Source organism: Miscanthus floridulus, chromosome 19 (assembly GCF_019320115.1).
Source record: "Miscanthus floridulus cultivar M001 chromosome 19, ASM1932011v1, whole genome shotgun sequence".
Classification (NCBI taxonomy): Eukaryota; Viridiplantae; Streptophyta; class Magnoliopsida; order Poales; family Poaceae; genus Miscanthus; species Miscanthus floridulus.
The window spans coordinates 20,318,946-20,339,868 of NC_089598.1; the positions used below are offsets into that span (position 1 = coordinate 20,318,946).

The window sequence follows — 20,923 nt, forward strand, 5'->3', positions numbered from 1 at the left end:
ACCTTCTATGAGGTGCATCATTAGTTCAACCCAATGTTTTTTTAGGCGCTAGGCGGTGACCCATCGCCTAGCGCCTAGGCATGCCTAGGCGCGCCTAGGCGTTTTCTAGGCGTACAGAGCAGGAAGATAGAAAGGAGCAGCCGAGCAGAGGAAAGAGGAGCAGGGGGCGGGCGGACCTCACCTTGGGGTTCCCGAGAGGCGGGGCGAGGGGCAGCGAGGCAGGTGAGGCATGGAGCTCACCAGCAGTGGCGGCCCGGCGAGGAGGGGGCGCACGGGAGCTCCAGGGGCGGCGGCGGGCTGGCGGACGGAGGCGGCGCGAGGAGGCCTGCACGGAGGGAGAAGATGGCCGGTGATGCGGAAAACGGGTCCACGGCGTCAAGTACAAGCTTCGCGCACGACGAATCGGCCGGAGACGTACCGTGGCCGGCGAATCGATCCTTCCCGCGCCGCCGCTTTCTTTCCCGCGTAGCCGCCCGTTCACGCGCGCATCCCGCCCAGGCGCCGCCTCCTCCGCAAACGCGCGCGCCCACCGCCTAGATGCCGCCTCACCCCCTAGGCCCCGCGGGAGGCCTCCGCCCAGCACCTAGTCGCGCCTAGGCGAGCGCGGAATCGCGCCTTGTTTTTCACTGGTTCAACCTATGAATTTGGTAGAATGATCCCATTCCCCGTGCTTACACTAATTATTAGCTTGTGAGGGATGAAGTTGTGATGGATCAACTCATTCAATTCCACCAACCAAACAAAAATGTAAGGAGTGAGAAGACGTTGAATCACTCCCCATCCTCACACCAAACACCCTATTAGTCCACAGTAAGTAGGGGTACACTAGAGTTGAAGCCCAACATGAGCCATCAACTCATAGACGTGCTATTCAGGGCTCAGATAAACGTGGTTTGGCTCCAAGGAAGAGGCTCAGCACGAAGAGGAAAACTTCAATCAACATCAGTTCCAAGAATACTCACGATTGGGAAAAACTTGTTCTAAAATTTGGTTAGGTAGTACTATGTATGAATTGAAGGGGGGCCTGGTGCAAGCGGTAGAGTCTTACCGCCTGTGACCGGAAGGTCCCGGGTTCGAGTCGCGGTCTCCTCGCATTGCACAGGCGAGGATAAGGCTTGCCACTAACACCCTTTTCCAGACCCCGCACAGAGCGGGAGCTCTCTGCACTGGGTACGCCCTCTTTTTTTTTACTATGTATGAATTATGATAGGGCAAGACAATTCTAACTGGATAGTAGCCTTTTTCCGGTTCACAAAAGCAGTGTATGTATACAACATGACAGATGTACAAAATCTTCATCAGGATGGATGTGCAGCAACAGGCCAACAGCCACGCCTTCCGCTCAACTCAAGCATTAGAACATACTTTCTCTGGGAATGATGGTTAAAAAACATGGCATTAGCACCCAAAAAAAAAACAAGGAAGTTTCCTTGGAACTGCCAGAAGCTGATGCATTGTTTTAATTAAAGAGAAGCTTGTACCTTTGGAACTGCTGCAGCACAACCGGTCATCGTCCACGTAAGTTGCATTCAGTCCCATCATCCATGAACCTACTGATATGTCGTCGTGTGCATAACTCTGTAGTGATGCACTGTGTGACAGAGAAGACAAAGCTGAGGTGAAGAAAGACCTGGTTGGCAGAAATAAAGCACCAGAAAAAGGAAGAGCTTCTGTCCAGACAAAAAATTGGTCCTTGCATCTTGAAGATAACGGTGACATTTATCCTTTGACAGAATATGACATGATGTGTGTTCTTTAAGAAGTAAATTAAAATAGCATTCTACTCAATGACTCATTGATAATTCATACCCAACGGGTATTCAGTAATAATTATTTGGATAACTACCATGGCAACATACGATAGGGATTTAGATATAAGAAATTAAAGTTGAAAAAAAAGATTAGTTGTTTCATCCACCACAAAAGATTCAGCCCAAATGTCACATTCAGTCTGATGTAATCCAACTCCTGCATCAGCATAAGATGTTCTGCAGATTCAAAAGCTCAGGGACTGTTGCACATACTATTACTCTAGCTAACTAGGATGGTGTTGCTCAAAGCCGGTGTAACTTGGTATTGGTTAAGATGAAACAGGGAAACACAAATGACATATCACTTACCTATTTATGTTGATGTAGCGTGCCAAATTTTTTGAGAGGATAAACAAAGAACCAGAAGCATGTCGAAAATACCTGTTTTTATGAAATAAAGTGAATCAGTCAGTGAAAATGAAAAAAGCATGATAGAGACTGCATCTTGAACGAAAAAACCTAGAAACTTGTCACATATGAGTCCACCCCAAGAAAACGGCCCCTAGAGGTTAAGTATGTACTTATACCAAGGAAAAAAACAAAGAATATTACTGAATAACAGCAAGTGCAACAATTGTGCTGAAACTGAAAGTGCTGGGTAGTGGTTCCAATAGTTGGTATCACTCTTGTTAGAGTATCTTTGATAGTGTAGGATTGTAATTTGATATTGCCTGTATTTGGGGCCTGGGAGGCAATTTGCCCCCCAAGTCTCTATACTCTATATACTGCCCGAGAGGCTCAATACAATATATCCCACGCATTATTTCGTATCTACTATGCTTTCATGGTATCGTAAGTTTAGGTTTCGTTCCTGAAGCCTCAGGCTTCCCACTATCATCACCATTGCGCCACCCCTGGGGAGATCGATCTCTACCGGAGTAAGCACCCTTGTAATTAGGTTGGGCTGATCTAATTGATCTGCCCTGTGTATCAGCATGGGGCGGCAGCAGGCCAGCAGCAAGCATCCTCCACTCTGTGTTGTCAGGCTAATCTACCACGGGCATTGTAGGACCACGTGACCGTCTTGCGCCGATTGCGCCACGCCGTGGCCACAACATCGGCGGGAGTTGTGTCCCATAGGTTGTTATCCGCCAGCTGGGCCATGCCACACTGCCTTTTGGGTCACATCGTGGCTCACCATGCCAGGTTAGATGTTGCTGCTGTTTTTTTTTCAATCAAAGATTGGGGTTGTGTTTCCCTATCTACCGATTCCTCGACATTGGATCGTCGACCCTCCCAAGATCGAGGTTGTCGTTGCATGCCTTCCCAGGCAACGATGATGTTGCTCGTGGTCATACTATCTTCATGGTCCGCCTATCCAAGCTGGCACCACCCATGATGTCGGTCCTCCTCAAGCTAACTCTGGATCCGAGTCCGTGCTTATTGCCGCCACCTCCGGAACATCACCACTAGTGTCACTGACGGATGATGTGTGAGCGCTTATTGATACATCCAAGCAGCCCAATCTACGTTCACCATTTGGTCAGCTCATTGTCCTGCTGCGGTCATTGTCAAGAAGTTGGTGATTATGTGTACTCACGTGCCTATGTTGATGCTTCGGACCTGCGCCTCGATCCCTCCACAGCTCTGACCACATCCACCTTGACCTCGGCTACTTCGTTGACAAAACGGGCTATCGTTCGAAGCTACTCGTCAGTTTTCACTCCAATCACAACATCTGCAATGCGACATCGCTACGACAATAAGTGGATTAGTCTTCGATTTCTTCTCTAGTCTTATTGTCTGTGATGCTCTCTACAACTTTAGAGGGATATTTGAGTATATTTGGTAGTTTAGCATTGTATTCGACATTGCCATATGTATCTGGAGAGGCAACTTGCCCCCCAAGTCTCAGTACTCTATGGGTGTGTTTGGTTTCCTGGCTTGTTTTTGGCCTAGCTAGCCATCTAAGCCTCGACAGTCTAGGCCTGCTTCCACCAAGCCAATCTCCAGTTGTTTGGTTGTCTGCTTTACCTAAGCCTAAGCCTAAGCCTGGCTAGCAAATGGTGCGTTTCATTGTCTGGTTTGCTTTGCATAGAATCACCTCTTCTTTGAGCTGGTAAGTTTACCTTCTTGAGACATTTTGTCGAACAGTTGGTGGGCATGCTCAACTGCAATCTTCTCCACTACACAAGCTAGTCGAACGACCCCGCCGCCGCGCCGCGTGCCCCTGCCGCGCGATACCGCTCACGCCGCGCGAGCCCAAGAAGCGGTCGTGACAAAGGTATACCATGTCGCTACCGTGCACGTTGGTTGTCGTGAGTGCTTGATGTTGGGGTGCAGCGGCGCGGGGTGTGCTCTTGGAGCTTGGTGTGACGCTCGGCGGAGCGAGAGGTCCGACGGCCACGACTGAAGGGCTCGCTCCTGGATCTTGGCGCGGCACTCGACGGAGCGGGAGGTGTGGTGGCGAAGACCAAAGGGGCCGCTCTTGGAGGTTGGAGCTCAGCTTAGCGCTCAAAGGAGCGGGAGGTGGGGCGACGAGGACTGAAGGGTGGGAGGTGAGGAAGTGTGGACCCGCGTCAAGATGTGAGGTTTGCGCGAGCCAAGCCAGGCTCCGCGAAAACGGACACCCTTTGCGTTTTTGTTAAGCCTGGCTAAGGGGTGTCGCTGGGCCTCAACCAGGCTACCAAACACTTCAAAGGTTGCATTGCGGAAGCCTGACAAGGATAGCGCAGGTTACTAAACACTGCCTATATATACCACCTAGAGAGGCTAAGAATGCAATCTATCAATCTATCCCACGCATTATACCCAATCTACCACGCTTTTCATTCTCAAATTTAAAAATAAACCGGAAGGGACATTGTAAGGTGAAAAAAGCAACTTGTAGTCCCTAGAAGATAGTATAACTGAATTCTTGTTACAAGGTTAGAATCTATGGTGAAATTGCCTATTGCACTCGACTAATGGTTGTGAAAAATTGAATGAGCTCTATTGGAGATGCTTCATATACCCAGGGGGTATCCTCTGAGCAGCAAGCAAGCATTTTATTACTTGCCAACCGCCAAACATGGCGTAAATTAGTATTTGAATGCTCTTATAGCAAGAATATGGTATCTACTAACAGGAAAAAGAATAAACTAATTCAGGAGAATGAGAAGATGGTAATTAACTCACGTTTTTGAATCTCCGAATTTCCACCAGTCAGGTTCATACCATCGTTGCCACCTAAAACTGGCATTGACATCAAAATCACTTTGATAGCTGACTAACAAGAGGCAAAGAAATCCAAAATGAAATGCCACACACCCACGCAAAAACAGAAAAACAGTGATTATAGCCAAATTTTCACTATATCTGCACCCTCACAATAACAATCTACGCACCCACGAGACAAGCGCACCCTTCTCGAATTTACTCTTGCTGCGCGCCTGTACAGTGGTAGCACATAACGCATTAGTTGTTCATCAGAATTATTTGCTAACTAGATTGAACTGTCAAAAGAACTGACTACAAAAGGTTGCTAAAACATTTGCTCAGTGCATTCCACTACATGGCACAACTTTGCAAGGATTAAGCATCTCTACTGAATCAGCAAAAAAAAAAACAGACTTCTACTTAAAAATGAGATGGCTTGGAGTTGGAGTCATAGAGATACCATACGCGCTAGGCTATCAGTAAATTAAAAACCTGATGATTAAGTAAAGACACATACTTTTGATTTATGACAACCCCTGATTTCATACAACCCATATACAATCCTTGGCTACCTCGACGGCCTTCGAGCATCTCAATTAACCCAGCTGACAGAATAATTGCAAGAGGACAGTTTAAAATGAAGGGGCAAGATCAATAGATGTACTGTATATCAGCATACACAAAGAACAGGAAAAAAGATACCTAAGTCAAGATTAATGTTATCCTCAACTTTGACATAGAATTCTGCATCCCAGCTTTCGACTGCGGCACTGAAGAAAAACTTTGCTTTGCTCGGTAATTCTTCTGCAGCCTCTTCATGACTTTCCTGCCCAATCCAAATGCTTACAGTTTCAAAGTTCATTGATAAAATGTATATGATCACATGGATCCAACCTAGTCTTTGATGCAAGCAAGAAAGGTCTAAACTCTAAAGTCTTGCTTACGTACTACAACTTGTGAAGGACAATTGAGAATATGAGATACTAGCTAATAGGACCTTACAAGAAGCAAGAAGTCCTTTGTCTGCCGATTTTCATCGTCAATATTACGGTCCAAGCTATCACCTCGATTTGCACTGCGGGTCCAAAAAGGTACACATAATCAATAAAACGAGAGATGGGAAATGGATTATATTTTTCTAATAGTAGAGAAAAGGAGAATGAAAATATTGTTAAATTCTGAACTAAGAACGATGCAATAACTCAAAGGTATAGATCCAGAACAAAACCTCCGACCAATAACAAAACGAATAACTACACCCTTTTCCTCAAGCTTCTTCAGAGCATCACCTGCAATTCACAGTGAAATAGAAGAATAGAGTTATAGTTATGAGTTGGAGAAAATCCTTGTTTACACAAAACAATTTTAGCCACTCCATATTTATCCAGCATTTTAAATCAAATAATTTTGCAGTCTCTTCATCTACCAATCTCAAATTAGTAAAGATTTGTATCACAAGCAGTCTCTTCCACTACTTGGTGTTGTCAAGGGAAATTATTTCTATCGCTAGGAACTAGCGAAATTTAAAGAACAAGAGCAGCAAACCTCTTGGCATCCAGGAGCCACGGAAGACGTTCCTCTTGAGACGAGAGCCAAACCCAGTGTAAACGCCAATGACAGCAAGAAGCTTCTGCTTCTTGTCGGAGTCGACAGCTGCAGTCCTGTTCCCCGCCAGGTACCCCTCGCTCTTGGCCTTGGTCACGTCCATCTCCGCCTCAACAATTTTCCTTCCAATCGCTCTGTCACCACGGCATTTCGAGTCAGCAAAGCAGAAAAGTAACACAACAACCGAAATTCACTTACAAAAAAACTGAAAACTCACTTGCATCCGAGGTTCCTAAGCATGTCCTCCACCGAGAGCACCTTCGGGACCTGCAATCAGGTGCCGCCGTCAGGTCAAATCAAGAGAAGAATTGAAAATGCGAGTAGGCCGAGTGAGGAGGGGAGGAGAGATTCGCACGCTGCCAGAGCGCCTCTTCTCGAGGAGGCCGGACAGGATCGCCCGGGTCTGCGCGTCCTGCCACAATCTGAGACGGAGCCAGGGATATGATCAGGACTCCCTATCGGGTGCTGGGTCGGAGTGTCTGGGATCTGAGCGGGTAGGGGGGACGTACCGGCCGGCGACGTAGAGCCAGGCGAGGCAGGAGAGAAAGGCCATGACGCTGACCCTGCCCGAGGCGAGGGCGGAGGCGGAGGACGGAGCCTTGGACCGGCGGTTCTCGCGCCGCATGGCGCTGGCCAGCGTCTCCAGGGCGGCGGAGGAGATCTCCGACGTTGGGCTCTCGGCGCCTCCTGTCTGCTCTGCTCGCTGCCGTTAACCGAAAGGAAGGACTGAAGGAAGCTTCTCCATAGAAGGCGGGAAGCCCAGAACTGACGAAGTGAAAACACATGCCACCTAGCCGTGAGCCATAGAAGGCCGCGACTTTTTTCAGGAACATAGGGCTCTCAGCCTAGTTCAATGTGCTCATCGATGCCTGGCAAAAAAAAGTGGATCATCCAAGTCACATTAGCATGGCATACTCCTCCGGTTTGAATCGGAGTTTCGAACCAAACAAACTTTTCCTTAGAAAGATAGATGGAGCAATATTGTAGGCCAAACTTTCTATTCGCTTGTAGGATCTAGGCGGTTCGAGGACAATGACTTGGATTAGCCCTACCATTTTTTCTTCAATTTACATGCTAATGCATAGTATAATATGACGCTACGCACATCAACAAATTGTATTGTTCATAAAAAAAATAGATAAAAGATGCCACATCTCATGGTGCGGTGTTGTATAGGAATCACATGCTGCCTTTAAGAGGCAAGAGGGTTAAAACAGTCCTTTCATCTGCAAAACGAGACCTAGCTAAGGGTAAGTACACTAATGGCCATACCGCCCACAGTGAGAGAATATGTACCTTGTCGCTATATGTGGCAATCAGTTGATCATGCGCATTGAGGCACTTCTTTCACCTGCTGGACCCTATTACACTCAACTTTCTTATCTTATATGTGGTCCCATATAAATAATATATATATATATATATGAAGTAAAGAAAGAGACTAGTTATTGTATTCCTTAGGCTATCTATTGATGATTTGGATTTGGTTGGAAGCATGAGTGAGTTGCCTTGCAAAAAGTATTGCCTAAGAATTGCCACGTGTGTTTGGTTGGAGGCACGTGAAAAACTCAAATGAGAAAAAGGACTTGTTCCAATTTTGGATCACAATAGTAATTGTTTATATTAATATTATTTTCTTGGTTCACGTTTAAAGAAAATAGCTCTAAAAACACTAGGAAATAAAATATATTAGTATTGCATAATATTTCCATATCCAATATTTATGTCTATGGAAAAAAAAAGAAATAAAGGCAAACCGAATTTTCTATTGTAAGGATTGTTCTATGGACTTTTTTTTGCAAATTACACAAGTAAATCTCTATGAACACCTTCAAAAGAGAGGTGCATCTCGAAATTGACGAAGTCACCACAAGCACCTCGTTGTCGATGAAAACGTCGTTGTTAAATCCTAGAATAAATCCAGAAAAACACGAGCATCCATGCCAAGTCGAGGACTTAACCCGGATGGACAGGTTCCACCATAAATAACCTAACACATTGTTCTATGGACTTAATTAAGAGACCAATAGCACAAAAAAAAAGTTTATTCCAATGCCTATGTACTCATGCGCTGCGTCAGAAAGGTCTCCAGGGCTTTCATCTAAACGATGCAGACAGCTTAGCTTGCGGGCAAGCTCTCATCCAGGCATATCACTTCCAGGTTCACATCAAACACGCCCGTACCGCGGTGTTGCCTGGGACTCATATGCTAGGCGAAAGGGGCAAAATAGTCTTTCATCTATCAAATGAGACCTAAATAATAAACTCAGCATCATATAGGAAGCGGGAAAAAAATTCTAGCCCACGGAGGAAAGCCTGTAAACTTCCAGTGTCATATAGGAAATATTCTACATTTGATTTGTCCGCTTTGTCTTGGACACCCAAGAGTATCTGGTCCATAAATCAATAACTTGCATGGCCCAAGGAAAAGGTGACGGTAATTTCAAATAAGGCAAAAGGTTAGAGTTGTCAAACAAAAATTCCAAAAAAAAAAAAATCAAGGTTACATAGTTAAGCACGTTTTCTTCCAGTCCAAATAAGGAATTTTCTCTTGTCTGTGCACAATGGAACATGATGAATGTTCTTGGTTGAAGTATACACCGCCCACCATAACATGAATGAATGGATTCGTCGGTATGATCTTCAGAAAAGCTTCAAACTGACAGAAGGATGTTGAGCGATCAGGAAAATGTGTCATTTGTCATTTCTTACCTTTTCGTGCAAGGTAGCGCTCTCGAGCTGCCTGGATTTTACTGTCCACCTCAGATTGTTTTACATCCATGTCTTTCTTCAACGAGTTCACTTGCTTATTCTCTACTAGAAGTTCAGAATCTTTCGGTGCACTCGAGCCACCACTGCGATGAGATACCGAATGTTGACTTTAGCTACCACCAGGTTTGCTGGATCACAGTTTGGAAATAATGTTTATAATTCAGAAATTTCTCACTTTACCTTAATCTGTTTTCATCTAATTTCTCAAGCTTCTTTAATATAGGCTCAACCCAGGCTTGCTCGACAGCACAGATATTTCTCATGTATGGACGAGTTGTACTTATCAGCTCATGATAAATAACATACATTGGAAACTTCCCATACTCATCACCTTCCAGTACAGAAGATGGATGCACCTGCAAAGAAGTTCAACAAAATTCTCAAACAACATAATGTGAAGAGAAGTCATGAATAAGTTTGACAGGATGATTAAATATGTGATTAAAAGCTTAATTTGTGTTGTTTATACCACAAGCTTTGCTCAGATATGATTAAGTGTGGCACTGTGGGTGTGCTCAGATATGATATGCCTAACGTTTTAGTATATCTAAACTACTCTGAAAGAGGGCACACTAGCAAGCAGCTTGTTGTCAAGATGTGGCACACCAAGAAACAATTTAAGTAGCTATCAGCAGTTTCTTTGGCTCCTATGTCCAGTAGAAACAAGGGACAAAAAAGCATGCAAATTTTCACCTTGAGTGGTGCTGATCATATAAGTATAATAATTTCTTGAATATGTAGGAGTGTTGTGTATCATTGCATTGAGAATAAAGGAGAGTACAAAACACAAACACCACCCACCACACCCTCACCCAAATAAAGTTACAAGTACAATAATGGTTCAGGATTATTCATCTCCCTTAATTTTCGGGCAGCTCAACATTATAATAAGCTACATCTGACAAAGAAATTACACGATTACATACCTGTACAAGTTGGGTCCTATAGCCAACAGTATGGTAGCCATTGTGATGCAGCATCCTCTCAGCTAGCTGGTTACCATATCCTACGCAGAGAGCTCTCCTCAGCTTTCTATAGTCAGGGTCACTCTTCTGGCTTTTCCTTGCATGCACATCAGTTGAACCTAAATTTAACAACATTTCGAGTTAACTTATGTGGACCTGTTTTCCCGAGATGACACTATAGGAATCAAAGGACACTTAGGATTAAAAAAACATGGACAATTTACAGCAATCCCACTAAGTGACAACTGATGACGCAGCAATAAAAAATAATGGCATTTGGCATTTCCAAATATCACATTTCTGTGTTCTTTTTTAATATCCGACAGACTGACCTTGTGCTTACATTTCAGCAACAAGCAAACCTTAGTTAAATGACTAAAAAAACAGATATCTCAAATAACTAAAGTGAGCTCTGGGCATTTAAGGACTAATCATCAGTATTTGTGTATTACACTGAGTAAGTGAGTAATCACTTGTACATCTCCTTAGTTCCTATTTCCATTTATACGACCTTTTTTCTTTTTTTAAGCTGCTATTAGGATCAAGACAAATTAACAAAACCTACAGTTTCCTAGACTCTAATTGACCAACAGAGGGCACCTATGCTACACAAATGGCAGTTTTGAAGCACCTCTTTTAGGTAATAATCTTTATAAAACAAGACAGGAACTACTACTAATACTATTAGAACAACAACAAAACCTTCTATGGGGTGCATCATTAGTTCAACCTATGAATTTGTTAGAATGACGATGACCCCATTCCTCGTGCTTACACTAATTATTAGCTTGTGAGGGATGAAGTTGTGATGGATCAACTCATTCAATTCCACCAACCAAACAAAAATGTAAGGAGTGAGAAGACGATGAATCACCCCCATTCTCACACCAAACACCATATTAGTCCCCAGTAAGTAGGGGTACACTAGAGTTGAAACCCAACATGAGCCATCAAATATATAGATGGCAACAATAGTGATATTAATAGGGGATTTAAAGCCTATTCATGGTCCAGGCACGCGAAGAAGTGTTTTCTATGCAATCCTATCAAAACTGAAACTACAAATTAGCTTATGAAGACGAAGCTTAAAACAGTTTCAAAACTAGGCATGCAAAGTTTTGCTTCCTCTGGATAAGTGGGTCGACCCAAACTCATTTAATTGGACTAATCCAGATTTCAATACAACAGAAATGGCATGAAAATGAACTAGCTAGCTGACGCACTAGTGTCACCACTTGCACTACTCTATCACTGATCTTTGGAAGGGATCTGCTTTATCAATGATCTAAGGATTGAAGATAAAAATAAAAGCTAGAGAATTGACCTTTTGCAATTTTTTTAATAATCTGGCATAGTTGGTTCCTCACATCTTTGCTCAATTTCATACTCCGCACCTGCAAAAGATGGACAATATTAATACATATAAGGCGATAAAATACAATTAATGTCTTCAAAACATATATATTTGATGCAAAAAAAGCGATTAACTCGTTTAATAAAGTTGGGCCATTTTCCAGTTTCAAAAAACAAGTTGGGCCATTCCTTCGGTAAATGCAAGCATACAAATATGGTTACCAGTGTTTTAACCTGCTGCATTCCTGGATTTAAAATTTTAAAGTTCACAATTATTTATGGTAGCTGTAAGTAGTAAATCATAATATGACTGGAAAGCTGAAGGAGCATGGGCAAAAGTCACAAACAAGAATACAGTAAAAAGTTATGATAGTAGAATCCTTTCAAAAATGTTAAAGGAATTACCATCAATATGATGGCCGTAGAGTAGCCTTGCATGGATATAAAGTTGTCTTTCATAAATGTGTAACCCCAATCTTCAAGACTAAAAAATAAAAGGCACAGGATCCTTATATTTGGACAGATAACTGAAGATTATAGATTGTTTCTAATCTTATAGATTCATTTCTGTTGAGCATTCCCTTTTGTACTGAGAAATCAGATGAAAGTTATGGGCATGATTTCTACCATGAAACCACACAATGACAATCATGAGGGTATTTTGTGGAAAACTCAGGTGATGTCTTTTGTTCCTTGTCTTGAGTAATCGAAGATGATTACTTTTACTAACTACGCTAGCATAAGTCTTGTTTATTAAATATATTAGAAACATGTTCTTTTCAGTCACCTGCAAATCATGATCAGAGCACCATTTTGGATCATAACCAGATTGGTCCCAGCTTTCGAATATCTGAAGCAATTGTATATGGTCACCCCAGCCAGAACCATCAGGAAGCTCCTGCCTTTTCCTCTTCCCATCCATGTCCTTGCTGTATATATAAGTCCAGGTTTTATATCATTAAGCATGAATTTTAGTACAGTGGATGAGATGAGAGGGAGGGGGGTCACCTAGCTGATCGCAATGTGATTTCTGCTGACAAAATTGAAGCAACAGTTAATGCCTGAGACAGGCATCCCAATTCATTTGCTTCAATCAAGGTCCTTGAAAGAGACGGTTCAAGAGGGAGCTCTGTACAAATTATATCCTTAGACAACCAAATTAGGAGATTCAAAAGTGAGTGGGCCCAAGTAAACTTATCCAATATCGGCCCTATTTGTTTCCGCTTATAATCGGATTCTCAGTGAAAAAGCGAGAATCCCACCAAATGCTTCGATTATTTCTGATTTCTTCACTGCCGCTTCAGAACTTTGAACTAGCACAATTGAGGATCGAAAAAATCCCCACAGTACGATGATTATAAGTGGAAACAAACAGGGCCATAAACAGTTCATAAGTTTCATTCCTTGGTAGCTGAGGTGTTACCAGCATTTTCACGATTAAAAACTCAAATAAAAGCTTATGTGGTGCATGATTGCACATCAGAGAAATCAGAGAAAATATAAACATTCTACAACTACTTCACATAAATGTTCGCTCACTGCTAAATTAAACTCTACTCCCACAACCACAATTAAATGCTCCTTTTAGGATCCCTAAATCGTGATCCTATGTGTAGTTTATTGTGGTAGTCTGTTAGCTATGATTCATGATTCCATTGTGATACAAGAACTTGTAGCATATTACCATGTGCAAGGAGGCAATTGAACCAACTACTTATATCATCTGTAATGCGAAAATTGTATAATACTATAATACCCCATCACTATGCTCATAAAGCAATCACCCTTGCACAAGAGAAGGGGCCGGGGGCAATGACATGTTTCTGATTTGATTAGAATTACATTGATGCGTGGAATATTTAAATTACTCATTAAACAGCAATATTAATATACATTGCATTATGCTTGAGACGTACGTAAAGAATTCAAGGTATGTTAACGTTGCAAGGTATAAACCCCAAGTGATATATGCACTACGTCCCCTGTTGCTCAATCAGTAAGGATTCAAGTACACAATACTAAAGGCAAAAACTAGAACTTGAAACTGCAGAGAATTGATACAAGTATACAAAAAAGCTCATGACAAGCACATTCAAAGCTCAAGATGACAGCACTATATTATAATGTCATGTGCAACTTATACGGTTTGATACTTCAAAGTAGAGGAATATTTTATATTAGATTTGCCCACATTTCAGGTTAAAAGGACAAAAAAAAGGTCTGCAATAGCTCAAGAAGGCTTTGAACAACCATTTAATTTCAATGGAAACAAGACAGGCTTGGTATACCTGCCATAACTCGTCCAACATCTGTTATTTGCCCGTTTTCATCAATTGCGTCAATGAGGTATAATTGCCTCAAAGCATCTTCTAATGACTCACCTGCAAACCATTTGTGAATTTAAAAAAAGCTGGCAGAAGTCACAACATAATTTTCGATTGTATTTATTTCAAGGCACCAAATGGCTCCCCTTTTGGCTATTTATATCTTTTGTAAGGACAGTTTTGCACATTCATGTTATTGGTATAATGCCCATGGGCCAAGCAGCCCAGCACCCCAGCCCAACCCAGAGGCAGTAGCCACCACCTATACGTGTTGCAGCAACCGGAGGGTGCGGCTGGCATGCTGCAACCTCCATACCCCTCAAATTCAGAGCCGCCAACAAGTTATCAGTACTAGAGAATAGAGAATAAGAGATAGGCTTGTGACGAAAGCTTGAATTGAATTAAACAGGATGGATCATATCTATAAAAAAAACCATATTTTAGATGCATCCATATGGATTAACCAGAAAAGTGATTTTTCCTCAAAGTTCCCTCTCACTCTCCTTTGCGCTGCCACCAACCCCTGTCCAAGCTGAAGCCACCGCCTCACCAAGGCTGGGCAAACCATCACGAGTCGCCAGCAACGAAGCCCATCGCGCCACCATACCACCCATCACAACTACAACCTCCAAGAGATTCCCTCCCCTAAGCAGCCCGTAACAATTCAAAAGTGACATGAGTAGAGTCGTCACAAAAGTAGTTTCTTCACCGGACTTCATAGTAATAACATAATTTTGCAATGCTTTAGAAAACAGTAAGTACAAATTAGCCATCGAACTCCACACATAATAAGTAACTAGACAACAATTAGATGCATCACGGGCAGGTCCAGAAGAATAATTGAAACAATAAGAATCTGAAGTTTTATCTTACGTGATGGTGGATCTAGAAAATCAAACTTCAGTATGTTGATGTCTGGAAGATTTAACGATTTCAGATACAGAACACTTCCAGCAAGAGAAGTGCGTTGAATTTCAGGAACTGTTGCCTCAAGAAACTCATTCTGATATATGGAAATTGGGTATAGCCTATAGCACTTGCCGGGCCGAGTTCTTCCAGCTCGCCCTGCTCGCTGATCAGCCTGCACTCTAGTTATTCAATAAAATTATCAGTACAGGTTAGCATCCAAAACTAGACATATGAATGGAAGTAATATGATAGTGAACAAAATGCATAAAAAAAGAGAGACTGCATGTGCCAAATTATATACCTGCTGATTTGGACTACATCAAGTGAATACATTCCACTTGATGGATTGTATTGGCGCTGCTTTACATAACCACAATCAATCACGAACCTAAAGAAATAAGAAATTGTATTGTTAATATCTTTGTGCAAACTTAAAAAACAGAACACCTCATGGGAAAAAAGATATACAGCCACTTTAAGTTTTCAACAACTTTGTAAGAAAAATTACGAAGCTTGATAGTCACAGTTGGGCAGTTGCTCACTCTCCTATATATCAACAGCTAAAGTTTCCTGTATCACTTCATGGATCCTGATTATCATATTTCTAGTTAAAGCAGCCCCTCTTTTCATAAAACCATCATGTTCATGCGAAATTCTGTTTTAAACTATTTACTAGTGAGGGGACCTACAGTGAAGAATTTATGTTTCTCCACACTCCATCCAAGCTATTAGAATGTAAAATATCTTTGGTGACTCCAAAATGTCATATGGAGCCCAGGATGATTCAATCATGATAAATATATCTAAGATTTTAGTTCCACCTTGGTCTGTAGACATCAAACTGTTGGAGAACTAACCGAAAAGTAGTACTCAGCAATTACGTATAAACAAAAACAAATCACATTAACAAGTTTGCTGCATCAACTTTAAACAGTTCTACATGCACTCACAAGTCCTTCAAGTAAATTTTGACATTTAAACTACATGTATTTTAGACAGTGACACAACAACAGCTTACTTGATTTATAAATATAACTAGCGCTGTTGATAAAGCGGAATGAGTTGTATGAAATTAATGGCTTCACAGAAAAATGAGTGATGCTTCAGATAAACATATCTTTATTCTAAATAATAAAGTAAATATGTCAGCATTTCTTATTATATTAGCAGAGTAGTTCATGTCGCTCCATTCTATTGCTAGCATATTATTTTTCATGCGTAGTCACAAACAAGTCAGATTGCAATGTTCACTCCATTTAAATACAATCTGAAGATGGAAACAAAAAGCACATGCTTCTCAACTGATTATGTTTGCTTCTTACACGACACCATCTACAGTCAGCGAAGTTTCAGCAACATTTGTTGCAACAATGAAGCGTCGGCAGTTTGGAGGTGCAGGAGCAAATACCCTAACCTATATGAGAAGTGCGCAAAATCAGAAATGCTGCAGGGCATGAAATGTTAAGCAAGAAAGAGAAACAAAAGTGAAGGATAGCAGAGCTATCAAATCAAAAAAAAAAAAGGTACAGTATTTATCCTGTAAGACTACATAAAAGTTTCGTTGGAAAGCTGAGAGGTGCAAATCAAATGTGCAAGGCTAGGAACTTGCCTGCAGCTCAGGTGGCAAAGAACCATGAAGAGGAAGAACAAGAGCATCAATGCAGGAGCCTTTCTCAAGATTTTGAATTCTTTCCTCCAATTTTGAGACCATCTTGTCAATATCATCCTGCGCCAATCTCAAATAACCACAATTCAGCATAAGCACTCAACATATTTAATAAAAGAAAAGGAATAGACACTACTCGAATGGGGAGCTGCATAAATAAAGAATACACATTAGTAAGTATCAATGACAGTTACCTTTACAAGTTTACCATAAAATAGTAAATTAATAGTTAATACAATATAGGTTTCCACATTAATCCAACAAGAAAAGAAAACTAGAACTTCTTCTGTTAATAAAAAAATATCTGCAAATTCCTAAATTTATATTTAGTACTAAACCATCTCTCCAAAACAAACTGATTTGTAGAAAAAAGATTTGTCCCACAAAGAGTTGATTTTTAGACTCACCCCCACTGACTCCTCGAGAACAAAAGCACACATTTATGACTCTAAATCCTTCACCCAGGTGCAACAACAATTAAATTGATCTTGGGCAAGCAAAAGGTCACCACCACTCTGGTGGAACAACAATTTTGGTCTTTTCCCCCTCCATGCTATTTTGTCGGAGATGTGGGTCTTTCCCCCACCATACTATTTTGCCGGAGATGCGCTAGGAATTAACTTAGTTTGGGACGGAGGGAGTACAGCTAAAAAATATAAATTCCTACATTGATCACGAAACTACGTTTAAATAAAAAAACTAGAAATTACATTGTTAATACAAGGAAATATATTTGATCAAGGCCATGGTAATTGGCACGACTACAGAATATACTTACAGATTGCAAAAAGAGAAAGGAAAAAGAAATAAACAATGACAGATATTGAGGTACTGACCTTTCCTGTCATAAATATTAAGACATCCCCAGGAGGTTCCTTGGCATGGATATCTGACAACAAACATTTTCTGTTTTGTTAGTGAAAGAAATGAAATTTTAAAAAGTTTAAGGTACAAAAAATGCATAACCTAATTTTTCTTTAAAAAAAACTAACTATAATATTCCCATATGTGGTATCAGAAAAGAGGTATGAGACTTTGAATCATAGTCTCATTAAAACTTTCTCTATTTCTATCGAATACACAGGAGATATGCGTATCATAACCATGTGCAACGACCAAACACTACATATTCATAATTCAGATTTTTTTTTCAAGGTTTCCAAAATATAATGCTAAAAATGAAGAAAGTACATAGGTTCAATTGAATTGTTAGGAAAGTATCAGGGGTTGTGAGATCCTAATATTTGTAATGCTATTCCACATTGTTTTATACTCAGCTGTTAAGCAATAAAGAGAATTTCTTCCTTACTCTTTCCTCCCTATCGAACAACTTCACAGTAAAGAGTGTCCAGGGTGAAGGGCAGCAACCCAGTTTCCTTCTTACCACTGTAATGACCACTCTTATTCATGCCACATGACGAAACAAGCCGTGACTTTTGTCAGAAATATTATCTCTATAACCTTATTAGCAATTATTATTAAGTTTCTGACTAGTGCAAAGCGAAAGCAGGAAAAAGATGCACTAACAATATTGGCATGAACAAATCCCAAAAGCTTAAAACTGCAAAAGGTTACAAAAAAAAATGCTTCTTACCTATAGCTGTTCTGAGTGAAGATTCTATATAATTTGTTGGGCGTTCAGTGCTGTAAAATTTCTCCACAGGGAACAAAGTTCCAGGTATGTTTAACACAGGGCATCCTGAGAAGAACTTCGAAACTTTTAAACCGTCAAGAGTCGCAGAGGTGATTAGAACTTTTAAATCTGAGGCTCGGTCCTTGATCAATCTTTTCATCAAACCTAAAAGGATATCACTGTAATGGTATAACCAGATAATAAGTATTAAAATGAGCCCATGCAAACAGTTTGCATAAATACCTACACATATCATCCACTGTAACAGCACTCAACTTAAAAAGAAGAGAGCAACACTGAATATCTATCATCATCCCAGAACTAAATGTTAGCCTTCGGTTTCTTCTCTAGTCTGACCATCGTCAATACTCCCACTACAACTGCGGGGCGATGCTAAAGTATATTTGGTAGTAAGGGATATTGTAATCCCATATTGCCACATGTACGTGCTACACAGCAAGACAAGAACTGCTACAACAAAGATAAGTAGGTGCGCCAAATGATCTGACAGACCCTGAACCTTTTATCTATAAGAATCCTATGGTAGTGTAGCAAACAAGAAAACAGAGTATATGACATGCTAACGGTAAAATAATACATTTAAACTCTAAGACGTGTCCATATTATAGTAGTTCACACAATTGTCAAGTAAACGGATTGGAAAATAGTGGCCATGAATATATGTAAAGAAACATGCTACCAAGCTAGTTTCAAATTGACTCAAGTAGAAATAATTCAGATATAAATCACCATACGTGTTTAAACTACGCTCGTGAGCTTCATCCAGTATGATTACTGAGTATTGCTTCAACTCAGGATTTGAAAGGCTTTCACGAAGGAGAACGCCGTCCGTGAGGTACCTGTAAAAACAAGTAAGAATTTAAATCCACGAATTTAGCATCAGTGCACCTCCAGTCGTTATTGAGCTTGGTACGTTACTGCAGCTGGATTAGAAGAAATTCAAGCTATCCAATTTTTCAGAGGCTTACTTTATGCATGTTCTTTCTGAAGTTCTGTCCTCAAATCGGATTGCATAACCAACTTCATCCCCAAGTGGAACACCAAGCTCTTGAGCTACTCTTCTGCGAAATAATAATAAAAAGTGCTCTTACTCACAAAAACAGTTACATACATGTTTTGTACTTTTAACAACATAGTAACTAAAATAACTTTCAACAGTGAGTAATAATAAAAGAACTAAAACAGAATTCCATGCAGCTAAATTGAGAATGGATAGTTGATCAACCAGGAAGGAACCCATTCAGCAAAATCAAGATTCGAGAGTAGTTGGTCAACCAGATGAACTACTTAATGAATCCTCACAAAATAGTTCCTTCTAGTATTTTAACAACATAGTAACTGAAATAACTTTCAACAGTGAGTAATAATAAAAGAACTAAAACAGAATCCCATGCAGTTGAATTGAGAATGGATAGCTGATCAACCAGGAAGAAACCCATTCAGCAAAATCAAGATTCGAGAGTAGTTGGTCAACCAGAAGAACTACTTAATGAATCCTCACACAATAGTTCTTTCTAAGTTTTGTTTATTTCTTGGTGATAATTTCGGTAAAAACAAAATCAATGCGCTATCCAACATGGAGCTCCACTGAACTCACAGCACGATGAGATTTCGGATATTTACCAGGCCATTTAGGTGTCAATTGAATCCTACAAGGAGTCTCCTTTATAAAAATGTAAAGGCAGTTCCAATCCCAATTCATAAACCCTTCCAACTGCCCAGCTGCGACCCACACAGCAAAAAGCATGCCTCGCCCACGTGATAGAGCAAGAAAGGTAATGAGAAGAGGAACCTGGAAACGGAGACCGCAGCGACGCGGCGGGGCTGGGTGACGGCGATGGCGCCCCGACGGGTGTATCCGCGGCGGTGGAGGATCTGTGAGAGCTGAGTGCTCTTGCCAGAGCCGGTCTCGCCGATGACCACCACCACAGGGTTCGCGTCCACCGCGGCGACTATCTCGTCCTCGTGCTCCGAGATCGGCAGCACTGGCGGCGGCGGAGATGGCGACGGCATCGCGTTCGGTTCGGCCGCCGGGCACCAGGGCGCTAGCGTGCCTTCTTCTCCGCTTGGGCTAGATGCATGTGTTTGGGCTGGGTGTGCGTAGATGGCCAAATGGGCCCGACACGGACCGGGCCTCAGTGCCGCCGTCTCCATAAAATGCCCACGATTCTACCACCGATCATCTAGCCCGCGGCGCCGGCCACCGAACGCAACCTCCCGCCGGAACTACGGCCGCCTTCGACGCGCTGCGCTGCCCTCTCCTCGAAACCCTCGTACGCACGCCGGCGGGTCCGACTTTGTCGTCCCTCCGTCCACCGCTGCCGTACCGTTGTAAGGCCCTCGTCCTCCATCTACGGAGTAGTTTGGTTCTCCTTGTAGGTAATGATTAGTTTAGACAAGTAGGTAGCGTGTCCATGCGATGCTATGGGATAACTAAATTTTTTTTTTACTAAAAATACATAGATCGCACAATAAGATAATAATACTGTTAAATTAAATACCGATATTAAAGTGATATTTAATTCAAAAAGTAAAGTTTGTGAAATTAACACAGTCACAGAGAGCGCGGCGTCGCAGTCTCACAAACTCTACTATATAGAATTTTTTATGATATGACTAAGATAATATTTTATATCGGCGGAAAGAATTCTTCGATATCCATTTCTTTCATGCGCCAATAAATTCATGAATAAGTTCCGCTGCATCTCCATATAATCCTGTACACA

General features: G+C 41.6%; 2 protein-coding genes across 3 annotated transcripts; both read right to left on the bottom strand.

Moving 5' to 3' along the window:
• Nucleotides 1-1,218: 1,218 nt before the first annotated feature.
• On the bottom strand, nt 1,219-7,300 carry LOC136529026 (hydroxyproline O-galactosyltransferase HPGT2-like). Of its 2 annotated transcripts, XM_066522051.1 has the most exons (13): nt 7,064-7,300; nt 6,910-6,976; nt 6,772-6,821; nt 6,495-6,688; nt 6,178-6,238; nt 5,952-6,024; nt 5,652-5,775; nt 5,467-5,554; nt 5,138-5,182; nt 4,929-4,985; nt 2,121-2,192; nt 1,482-1,591; nt 1,219-1,370 (listed from the first exon to the last, which is right to left on the bottom strand). In XM_066522051.1, exons 1-13 carry the CDS (start codon nt 7,177-7,179, stop codon nt 1,348-1,350), a joined length of 1,080 nt encoding a protein of 359 aa, XP_066378148.1. In that variant the 5' UTR covers nt 7,180-7,300; the 3' UTR covers nt 1,219-1,347. The 2 variants fall into 2 exon arrangements, with proteins under 2 accessions (XP_066378148.1, XP_066378149.1); XM_066522052.1 differs by lacking the exon at nt 5,138-5,182 and having other exon boundaries at nt 4,929-4,979.
• Nucleotides 7,301-8,891: 1,591 nt separating this feature from the next.
• LOC136527182 (probable pre-mRNA-splicing factor ATP-dependent RNA helicase DEAH4) lies at nt 8,892-20,482 on the bottom strand. The gene is made up of 16 exons (XM_066519800.1): nt 19,990-20,482; nt 19,166-19,258; nt 18,932-19,036; nt 18,138-18,355; nt 17,380-17,432; nt 16,487-16,603; nt 16,200-16,291; nt 15,179-15,265; nt 14,842-15,056; nt 13,933-14,025; nt 12,653-12,773; nt 12,432-12,573; nt 11,616-11,685; nt 10,253-10,410; nt 9,507-9,682; nt 8,892-9,409 (listed from the first exon to the last, which is right to left on the bottom strand). Exons 1-16 carry the CDS (start codon nt 20,349-20,351, stop codon nt 9,256-9,258), a joined length of 2,256 nt encoding a protein of 751 aa, XP_066375897.1. The 5' UTR covers nt 20,352-20,482; the 3' UTR covers nt 8,892-9,255.
• Nucleotides 20,483-20,923: the final 441 nt, after the last annotated feature.